We start from the raw sequence: 11,222 nt of genomic DNA, 5'->3' as shown, positions 1-11,222 counted from the left end.
ACTCGTCAGAAAAAAAGTTTGCGGTCAAATTCGGCTTTCAAAATGGTTTATTATCCAATCGTAGCTTTCCTTGCTCACATGGGTGGGTATATGTTGAGAAAAACCTTCGTCGCGACAAGTTTCAGAATGAACGCACTCATTAAGTTGCAAGTTAAACATGCTAAATTTCACGGTCGATAACATCGGGAAAACGTTTTCTTTCCGCTTCAATTCATCTGGTTGGGTTCTTAGCTGGAGATCTTATGATCGAAAGAGTAATCTCCTCAACTCTTATATGATAAACATAGCTGATCCGATGTTTCAATGATGCTGGTTAATTTTTCCTGACCTCAACGTTTAATTGGCTCCGCTACAGTTGAATATATCACTTGGCTGAATGTGTCGACATCTCGCCGAAAATTAGAGAAAAATGGGCCAAAATTGGTCTGTCGGGCTTCGTAGCGCCCGCTTTTCTGAGTTTCGGAAAAGTTCAACTTCTACATGCGGGCTTTGGAAAAGAAAAGTTTTGTCTTCAATTTGCGTAAATGATAGGGGAGATTTGAGAATGGGAAGGCCTGTCCCTTTGCACATGAAAACGCACAAAATTCGAAGAGCGATTTTCTGAAACCCCAACTACCTTCCGAGGGAAGAGCAATCTTTACTCTAACTGAATCTGGTTTGCTTTTTAAAACATTGATCAACAGGAACCACTATCCTTTTGAGTTTGAAAATCGTCATTTGTAGATGTACTCAAAAATGGAACGTTTCGAGCGAGCAAGCCATTGCCTCGAGTGCAGACAGAAATAAAAATACGCCTGTCAAATGAAACAATGCTCATCATGGAAACAGTAGCGCTTGTGAATTTTTCCACGTTTGTGGCGAATTTAAATCTTTTGATGTATCAGCTGGCCTTAGCGGCTGTAACAAACATTTTAGAGGCAGGAGCTCTTTCCGGAGCTTAGTTTTAATCAGAGTTAAATGGATCTTCGGGAAGTGTTTATCAGCAATGTTCCTAAATATTGTCACATACCCTATGCTGGATAAATCCATTTTATGACTTCTCTGATAGTAAATATATTTTCGCTTTGAAAAGAATCTGTTCCTGCCTCTGAAAATATTTCAACAAGGTTTGAGTTATCTCAGATACGATGCCGTAGTTTCACAACAACTTTTCGAGTTTTGTTGTATCTGTTTTGTAGGTAGTGGCAAAAGGCAAAACCTACATAGATGTAAGGTTTTTATGTTGTTAAACGGTTTTCCTCGATGAGAGCTTCACTTTGGACAGGAATTTTTTTAACGAGCTCTAGGAATATCCTCGGTTGAATCTTCGGGAGGAAAAATCTCGCTATAAATGGACATGTACTTAAAATTCATAAAGCTTCAGCTTCCAGACTTCTAAGTTAAGATAAATGTAAGTAAAGCGAAGACTGAGTACAAAGCTAAGATACATGCGAGTAAGCTAATACTACATCGCACATTTTCACACTTTAAGGTTATTCTGAGGTGATTAATTTTATGTGCAGCACATTACATTGTGATGACGTGTTCTGTGCTCTTCTAACCCACGCAAAAGCTGTCAAATACCAGAAAAAGAGTTAAAAGAATCGTATTTTTAATGAGTCAAAATGCTGCAAAATCATTTTAATTTGCCTCTTGATAATGTATACTATATAACTATGTGTACCTGTAACTATGACGATCATCGCTAGTTGTAATAACGAAAATGGCGAAAAAGTGACGAGACGTGTCAGAAAGAGGTTTTCATAAGGCATCTGGTCTGGTCTGTTACCGATAGGTTGGCATGTAAAAGGGATAGAGGGTAGCCAAATAGCCCTACGGATTTGGTTCACAACCAAGATTAGCAGCAGAAATATCCGTATAAGACTTGTTTACAAGGATCGCTCTAGTTTAACTGTGAGAATAAGAAGCCGAACTGATATTCGAAAATTACTTACCATTAACTGAAGCAATCGGCATCAAATCCCCATCGGCACTGCTGGAAAAAGTGTTTTAACGATTGCACTATTGTCAAACTTTAGAGTCTTATGAGAAAAATGTCCAAGATGTAAGTATGGCGGAGCAAGCTTTTGTCCCTTACCCTGCCTCCCTACAAATGACTGGAGGGTGACGCAATTTTGAAAGGTCATAGCCTCAAAACTTTACTACAGTCTTACTGATTTTGCGGAGCTCATTCAAGCAGTAACGATGGACTCCCGCGACGATGTAAAGGAAATGTGGAGCTATCGGCCATATAGGCGGTAGAGAATGGCAAACAAGAGATTGCACACTCTAAGAGAGAGGCAATTCCACAACGGTGTGTAGCTGAGAACAAAAAGTAAAGAAGAGACTGGCCAGTGGCGCTAAGCGAAAGGATGGCGGGAAGAAACGTTTAGGGCCTTTGAACTTAGGAATGCGTTCAGAAGTTTAGGAAGTTACTAATATGCATGTGACAAAAGTGGAAACGAGCACGCTTTACCTGAAGGAATAAATCACTAGATATTCCGAAAGTATTACGGTAGGTCAATAAAAAATTGAAAAACAACCATATTTTCAGGATCTGAAATAAATACAAAGAACCTACTTAAACTTTAGACCCTAGTTATAAGTTGCGGTTAAACTCATTGATTGTGGGATTATTGGACCATATCATGTAGCCACTGTGCATAACTTTAGAAGCAACCGAAGACGCTCCACCTACATGTGTGTCGACGAGTGAAGTGCGGATTGATAATCGAAAATCACTGATTTTATGCTCTTATACGCTTATAACTTTTGGTATTCACTCTGCGAATACTGAAATCTGCTGTCTCAGTTTAGCGAGGAAATCGATTGGCAAAGTTATTAAACCAGTTAAGGTTTAATAATTTTAAGGTAGTTTATTTAACCACGTCAATAGCAATAAGAAAACTGGCTGCCATTTTGAGGAGCGAAGCGCGACTTGATCCGCACTGATCGTTGCTTTTAGCCGTAGTAATTTCTCTTCATCCTACCGACTGCTTTGTTTGTTGTCGAATACCTTACTTTACAAATATCAGATTGACCTCTAGACGCCCGATTGTCGCTAAACTCGTCAAGGATTATGTAAATATAGAATTAGTTAGCGTAACTACTAAGCATAACCATGAAAGCAACGAGAGAAGTCGATCAGTTATGATGACGAGCAAAACGCGACTTTATCTTGATGATCACTGATTTTCTCGAAAGTAGTCTCATTCCACCCTTCTTGCAGCTATGTCTGTTGTCGAATACCGAGTTCTTCTGTATCAATTTAGCGAGGAAATTGATTGGCAAACTCAACGAAGAAAGTTGATATTTATCCTCAGAGCTTACCTTCCTGATGGCTCTGAGGGAGGTATAACTGACATTGATTCGCTACTTACTATGCTGGAGGAGAAAAATATTCTTGGAATTGATCGTCTTAATGTAATGAAGGAACTACTAAAAGAGACAGAAAAGTGGGATCTTCTTCGCAGAATAGAGCGATTTGAAATTAAGAGAAAGGACTACAAACAGTTACTAGAGAAGATAAGTCATGCACTCGACGAGTCCAATGAACTGCAACGACTCATTTCAATCTGCAGAGGAAAAAATCTGATAGCTCGTGAAAGCGAAGAAGATATCGTGGATGTCAATGCATTGTTCACAGTGCTAGAACAACAGAACAATTTGGGGATAGAAGACCTCACTCTCCTGAAAACCTTAGCAAAAGAGGTGGAGAAACCAGATGTATGCATACTGCTAGAGGAGTTTGAGAAGAAGAGAAAACAGGAAGAAGATGCCGAGCGGAAAAAGAGAGAAAGGGAGTACAACATACGAAGAGCACGCGGTAAGGAACAATTCCTTACTCAATTCTTCCTCTTTCTAAACAGTTAATGAAATTTCCTTGACCAAACTTTGGATTTGAAATCGAACATGGCCAATAGAATTCTAGGGTTTTTAGTCGGTGAAGTTGCCAGACTTAAGTTAAGTGTTTGTTCAATCGACCGTCTGAAAAAATTTCGAGAACTGTATAATCAGAAACTAAGCTTGCGAAGACGTGATTTCGGAATATGTTGCTGATACGAGTGGGTAATCACTTCCACTTGTCTTTACGGAAAATTTAAACCCTCGGCCACACATGGTCACTCTACCTCTAGATATTGCTTCCCTACTCGATATTTCTACAAGGTTTTAGCTTAGTTTTAACCTGACAGAGTGCAAAAATCTGCGAAATATTTCTATGTGGTTTATTGTGATTTTGTTGATGAGGGTATACCTGTTTATTTGCACCTTCTTGAAAACATCGATAGAGTGCTGGTAAGACATGTTGAGACAATCTGGCGGGCGAATAAACACTAACTTCGTTCCCAGGGCCTCCTCTATGTTATTTTCAAAAGTGGCGAGTCGCCCGTAAGAGTTGAAGGAGAAGTTTGCTCTACATTGTACGTAGTGTTTACATCCTTCGTGCAATTTGCTAGATACCGTGAGTTGAGACTCCAACGAATCAATAAGTGCTTGAAATTTGTCTTTAGTTACGTTAAAAGCTCGTCCTTGGTCACTTCTACTTTACAAACACCTTAGTAACCCGGTCATTCACGCAAGAACACACCGTGCGATTTAAAAACAGCTACTGTAAAGTTATCGCAAAAGAATTGAGTCTAAAAAGACCTTTTTGTAGCTTTCATTTCTTGAAACAGATCTATAAGAGATACAAGGAGTGAGCTCTTACCCCACTGCTGATCAGTTAACCATTTATACCCTAACATCAGCTCATATATTCTCCATTCTGTTCTTTATGCATTTGTTATGGCACCGACAAAGGGAAATTTAGTTAATAATCAAGAGCTTATTAAGGTTACCATTATTTTCTTAATTTATGGGCGAAACGAGTGATTCAGTGGTCACGCCTTATTTGCAAATTAGATGCTAGTTACTCTCAGGGGTTAAACAATTAACATACCAGAGATCAAATGGCCTTGTTGACCGCAAATTTAAGCCAGGAACATGAAAAGTCTGCCAAGAGAGGTATTTCAAAAATCAATATTCAATATTTCTCTCCCTGATTAAACTATTGTATATTTATCAGTCCAAAGATTGATTTTTTTCGCATTCCAGCTCAGGCCGCTTCTGTTCTTTCTGGTGGAATAAACATTGGAGAAAGATTAATAGGAGGTAAGACAGTGTTAATTAACCTTGTTGATAAGCAGACCCAAATTATGAGGAACCTAGAACCTGAAGCAGTAATTCCCGCTGACACAGTGCTTTCAAGAGGCTCACGCTACTGGAGTCTTCGAGTGGAAATTGCATACTCAAAACTAATATTGTCACCCTTACCAGAATCAACGATGAGATCCAACAAAGAAAAGGAAGTTTGCTCGGTATTCACTAAATAAACATGGAAATTGCTGAGCCTGGACAATGTTTGTTAAAGTACTTTTCTTGGAAAATCTTTTACATTTTTTTTCTGTGATCGAAAAAGAATACTTTGTGTCTATAATCCACCCACTTCTCTTTATTCATAAGCTTTCTTGTCGTCTGTCTCAGTAACGTATAACTTTCGAAAACAGCAATCCTTTCAAATTTAGACTTTGCTAGGCTCTCAGTTGCTGGAGAAATCGTAATTCGCTTTCCTGCAAAGAGGCAGGAAAGCAAGTTACGCGAGGAGTCTATGAAGAAGTGCTCTCCTTAGCAAACTCTTCCCCAACGTTTGTTACTTTGCTCAGGCCCGCTTTTTTAATCGACTCCACAAGCGGCTAATGTAACCCTATGATGTCTACTTTTTTTGCAGTTGTCACACCTCACTGTACTTTCCGCAATGTTACTGGTGGTGCTGTGGTCGTCACTACATGGATGGTCCTTCGCAGAAGTCTCAGTATCGAAGAGTTTGTCAACGCTTTCAAAGAAGCTGTCCTTCCATTTGGAAATTGCTTGCGTGCAATTAGTGAAGGATCGATCCGATTTACGATTCAAGCAGAAAATATTTCTGCTCTTGACGTATTATGGCAAAGTTATCAAGACGAAAAGCTACAGACAAATTTACAAGAGTTTCTTGTTACTGAGGAAATAAAGCAGCTTGCAGGTGGTGAAGTGACGTTGACTGTGCACATCGACGAAGATGAATACAGAAATGCGAGGTTCGATTTGTTAATATCAGGAACAGAAGGTAAATACACCTTTAATAGTCCCGCCATTATGCATGACTCCTTGTGTGAGATAAATTAGAAACGTCTCTTGTTGTGTCTAACAATGGGACGAATCACTTCATTTTCAGCCTGATCTGTCGCGTGGGCCAAATTAATTTTTTCAGATGTTGCCACCAAATGTTTAACTATTGGTAAAATTCGCTCTTAAGTTTCACCTTCCTTGTGGGTGATTTCTTACTAGCATATAATTTGTTTCCGAGAGCTTGATGATTATCCAAGTAAGGAAGGTGTTCAATGTCTCAATTCTCTTTTGCAAATGACGTAGAATGCACCACTTTATTCAGCACTATATTACATTTTTTACTATGAGTTTTAGAGATGAAACTTGAAGAAAAAAGAGGATTAAAAGATCGAGCAAGATCTGATTCAGACCTTCAGAAAGAAAGAAACATGACCACAGCGAATAAAAAAGATCCTTTTCCAGAGAGGAAGTTTTTACCATTTGACAGAAAAGTGCGTGTAAAAGAATTTTTGGAAAATCTTCGAGAGACCTTCAGCGAAATCACATTACCGAGTGATAGTGGAGCTGGGACCTGGAGTGGTGCCACTTCTGAATATGGATTTGGCAAAGGTGAAAGTTATAGTTAGTCTGCACCGAATGATGATTTTTAATTGAATAGGTATGAGCTGATGAAGGCACTAGACAGGAGTGTCGAAACTTTGGGTCTATGAATTGTGACTTCTTCGGTTTCATTAATTAAATCTGTAAACCAGAGTAGCATCAAACTATGTCTGATTGTCCACCTGGTTGCCGTCTGAACTTTAATATAAAAAAAAAATTTGGTCAATATTCAGCCATCTCGACCTTAAACTGGTCAATAACTCGTACGGAATGTGGATGAGAATGAGTTAGAATAAACCTGCTAAAGATATGGAATTACTAAAGCAATTAGAAATGAGGACACTCTTTATGAGTGATATCCTATATTTCGTATCGCTGTATATTTATTTGCTTATGGATCTGAACAAACACAGGTTTAGAACAACATTTTCAAATGACGGTATTTTTGTCAAAGAACGAAAAAAACACAACAACTACAATAATTATCAGTCAACTTTGAATTACCAGCGGATGAACGTGATTACAACCAAATTCTTGTTTCGTACTTGGTATGGCTGAAACTTGTACTTTTTCAGAGCCTGAAAGCTTACTGTAATGGCATAGCATAACAGCCCATTTTAAATTTCATTCATCCCTCTTCTGGCAGTTGATTTACTTAAACTTTCATTTAACCTCTTCGAATCGGTCGGCGTTTTATTGGAATAAGTCTGCTGATTTTGAAACACCTAAAACAGCAGACTCTGATTTGAACAATTCATGGGCAACCATCAGATTTCTCTCCGAAAGTTTGATGTCAGTATCGTCGTTACTTATTCTGTGATCGTAAATGCTGTTTTTCCTTTCTTTTTTGTTGCACTGTAGAATCTATTTTGACATCGTCAAGCAGTGCTCGAGCTGTAATACAACAATTGGACAACTCTATACAGCTAGATAAAGGCTTTTTCAAAAATCCAACCACAGAGGACAAAAGGGCTATCCGTGGCTTGGCAAGAAGGGCGAAACATTTAAAAAGATTCGACGTTTTCTATTACTTAAGAGAGATCACACCACCAGGAACAACAGGTTAGCTGTTTGATATCATTTCCTTAAATCCTTCTCAATACTTATCTATGGATTATTGAACAGTTATAACCATGATGCCTTGTTAACAAAATAGTCAGAAGGTCTCGAACATCGAACTCTCTTTAATCCGTGAAATTAAAATAGGAAATAATTTACATAAAACAAGCAACACTTTTAAGTTTGCAAGACATGTTTGGATATTACTCATATTATGTTCAGTTGCAAAATAATGTCCTTGTTACAACTTTAAAAGTTCTTGTCAACGCAGCGAAAAAACGCGAGCGAGAGACAATACACGAGATGAGAGAATCAACAATGATAATGGAAGGGGGAAGTGGGGGATCCTCATGAATTCCATAAATAATAGTTTCGAATCATTTGATTCGTGTGGTCGAGCCTTTATTACGATTCTACGTTTGTGCGGGAAGCCATTGAGTTAGACTCAGTATTTATTCCTAAGACGATTCTTCTTTTCTTTCAGGTCCTTGGTTACATGAGAACTTGCTGATCAGGGACATCCCCCAATATATAAAAGAAAAAAAATCAAAACTTTTGGAACGTAAGTAAAGTTTCGTGAAATAGTCAACAAATAGGAACGCTTATGTGTAAATGCATTTGCACAGTGGCCTGTTGCATATTCCCGGCCATCAACGTTCACGGGGATCCAGTTTACAAAGATATGGATACTTCCGGCCGGGAAATTCCATTTGCAACCTCATGGTAACCGGCTGAGAGACACATTCCCTTTGTAATCACTTTTATTGAACCAGTAAACTTGTGGAGTCACCCCGTATCATGTAATGGGGCCCTTGGCACATGTTTTCAGTCTCATACTTTGCATCGCTTCTTTGTTCCTGTTCACTAGGAGAACAATAGTCGCGAGGTGTTTTGACAACACACAGAAAACTACATATCACTAAAAAAGAAATTTACATAGCTAAGTCTTCTCGTTTAAATAAGAAATATTGAAACAGCAGAAAAACTTATCTTATAACTAGTGAGTCTGGAATGGCGTCTCTACTTTTTCTCACACTCTACTCCCTATGTCGAGTGCATCACATAGACCCATACTCGAAATGAAACCATACTGCAGATATGTTGCTCTTTTCTCATTACAATGGTCCATGAGTATATTCTTGCCAGCAGTTCATAAAGTAGGTCACTTATATAATTTGATGGTCTCGTGGCGTTCATTTATAAACAAGTCATATTTCGTGACGTACAACTAAGGTGAATGTGTGTTTTCTTTGTTTTAGGGACCTTTTTGGGGATGCAGTATCAAAAGAGCGGGCCAAGCGACATGAACTACCCAGAGAGCACTACCATACTGGATCTTGTCGCTATGCGAAACGAGTTAAGAACAGTGGGTGAGCTGTACGACTTGATATGTGAACGTGGGCTGCCTCACATTGCCGATTATCTTTAGATGTCTCAACTCTACCAGCCCACAAGGATCTCTTGATCTCATGTTTTCTTACTCTGTCCTATGAGATGATGAATCAGCTCACCCTTGCCACAGGGAACAGATAATTTGCTGCTAAAGTCAGTCATACTGAAGTGACATGATTAACTATTCCTATAATTCCTCCGACTGAGCCAGTTAGGTTGGGTTGGTTATTATAAAAAGTTCTGTTAGTATCGGAAGGTAATTAAGTACTGCACATAATTTAAGTTGGCATTAACTTTTCTCTCATCAGTAACTTACGTTAGTTTTCTAACCGACGCTAAAAATCATTACCTATATTTAGTATTGTAAATGGTGCTTGTCTTTGAAATGGTAAAAGCAGTAAAATTCCATGTTTACAAGGTGCTTCCATCGGGTTAAAACTTACAATTATTTCTAAAGGATTTAATCAAACTAACTACACTTGCTTGGAAAACCAAAAATACTGTAGTCAAAGTCAAACTTGCTTTACAAGGAAACCGTGTATATTAACATTGTACTAAAAAACTAGATGATCTCAGTTTCAAAAATGAGTTTTCTCAATTTCATTTCAAACTCACTTAAGGAGTTGTATTGTTTGATTTATTTCGAGAAGCTTTTCCATAACACAGTCCTGCTAAAGCTTAAACTTCGTTTACAACAATTAAATGAGTTTTACCTTTGACCTGTTCATATGTAAACGAGCCGTTGTATTTTCAAACCAAAGAGTTGCAAGAGTTTGTTTTCCGACCAGCAATTATCAAGTGCTAGTTCATGGACATGTTTGACAAAAGAGAGAAAGCAGATAGGCTTTATCATTACACTGACATTCCGGTGAAAGATTATTTGACGGGTCTGGTAGCTTCAATTCTCGGCAAAATTTTCAGGACATCAACGACAAAACGGCCGAAAAAAAATAAATCCAAACCGAATCCATTCATTAAAGCTGCAGTTGGTTTCAATATTGTTTGAGCGGTTGATGGAAAGCTCAGAGAGTCGCAATTGGAATATACAGACATATGTGAAATATGTGTTTAATCTATTGTGAAAATATTGTTTGAGCGGTTGATGGAAAGCTCAGAGAGTCGCAATTGGAATATACATACATATGTGAAATATGTCTTTAATCTATTGTGAAAAAGAAAAGAAATATATATATATATATATATGCATTTTTTTTTTCACAATAGATCGAACACATATTGTAACTGTTGTTAAGTTAAAGATTAAGTTTGGTTAGACACTAGTGACGCGTAAGATCAAAAGGGCTATTATAGAACCTCGTGCGTTGTTGCTTGAGAGAGTGAAATGCGAGAGAGTTATCTGCGAAGTTAATTACTGCATTCATTTGCGACTTCTATTCAGGTGTACAGAGAGGACAATTCGTAAGTGTATTTTTCTCTCCCCTTGTTGTTTTTCGTTTTATTAATCGATTATTGTTAGGCTTTGTGCGCTCGTCCTTTCTTGTATTGTTATGTAATAATTATTGTTTTTGGCTTAGCTCCGTGTAATGTCGCTTAGATTAGGTTTTTTTGCTGGTATTTTAGTTAGACGTGTTTGACATCAGATTATTACTTTGCAATAAATCGCTTTGGAATCACGGTTATACGTGTCTGGTGTCAAATTTAGTGCATCGATGTCCTTGTGAGAACTTTGAATTGCGACACCCCTACGCTATAAACGCCTGCATTTATACATATTTCATGAGGCCTTTTTCTCCAAACAAGTTCTGATCAGAATGGTAGATGTTCACATGGTAGATAACAATACCTAAACTATATATTTGCACCTTTTATCAGTCACAGATGAATAGTGTGTGAAGTTTTCGACGCACATGGAGGCTTTTAGATCAGAATTTGGCAGAATCTGAACAAATAAATCTTGATATTGTGTTTACGGCATTGGCAAAAAGCAAAAAATTAACCCTGATTTGCTCCCTATCTATATATATGATAATCCTTATACCAATGACTGTGAAAAAATTGTAAAGATTGATTTGCATTTGCAAGAAATA

General features: G+C 38.0%; 1 protein-coding gene across 2 annotated transcripts; it reads left to right on the top strand.

Moving 5' to 3' along the window:
- Nucleotides 1-3,090: 3,090 nt before the first annotated feature.
- Nucleotides 3,091-10,810, top strand: LOC149043845 (uncharacterized). Of its 2 annotated transcripts, none has more exons than XM_089208912.1 (7): nt 3,091-3,805; nt 5,074-5,130; nt 5,747-6,121; nt 6,472-6,732; nt 7,585-7,785; nt 8,267-8,344; nt 9,042-10,810. In XM_089208912.1, exons 1-7 carry the CDS (start codon nt 3,211-3,213, stop codon nt 9,209-9,211), a joined length of 1,737 nt encoding a protein of 578 aa, XP_089065038.1. In that variant the 5' UTR covers nt 3,091-3,210; the 3' UTR covers nt 9,212-10,810. The 2 variants fall into 2 exon arrangements, with proteins under 2 accessions (XP_089065038.1, XP_089065039.1); XM_089208913.1 differs by having other exon boundaries at nt 3,098-3,805; nt 6,478-6,732.
- Nucleotides 10,811-11,222: the final 412 nt, after the last annotated feature.

This window comes from Pocillopora damicornis, chromosome 6 (assembly GCF_964200805.1).
Source record: "Pocillopora damicornis chromosome 6, jaPocDami1.2, whole genome shotgun sequence".
Lineage (NCBI taxonomy): Eukaryota > Metazoa > Cnidaria > Anthozoa > Scleractinia > Pocilloporidae > Pocillopora > Pocillopora damicornis.
This window is presented reverse-complemented; position numbering and strand designations above follow the sequence as displayed.

Bases quoted from the DNA above. Each gene is read 5' to 3' on its own strand.
- LOC149043845 (XM_089208912.1), top strand. From the start codon at position 3,211: ATGTCTGTTGTCGAATACCGAGTTCTTCTGTATCAATTTAGCGAGGAA. The intron at 6,122-6,471 runs GTAAATACACCT...TTTTACTATGAG, and splicing joins GTTAATATCAGGAACAGAAG to TTTTAGAGATGAAACTTGAA. The intron at 6,733-7,584 runs GTGAAAGTTATA...GTTGCACTGTAG, and splicing joins TGAATATGGATTTGGCAAAG to AATCTATTTTGACATCGTCA.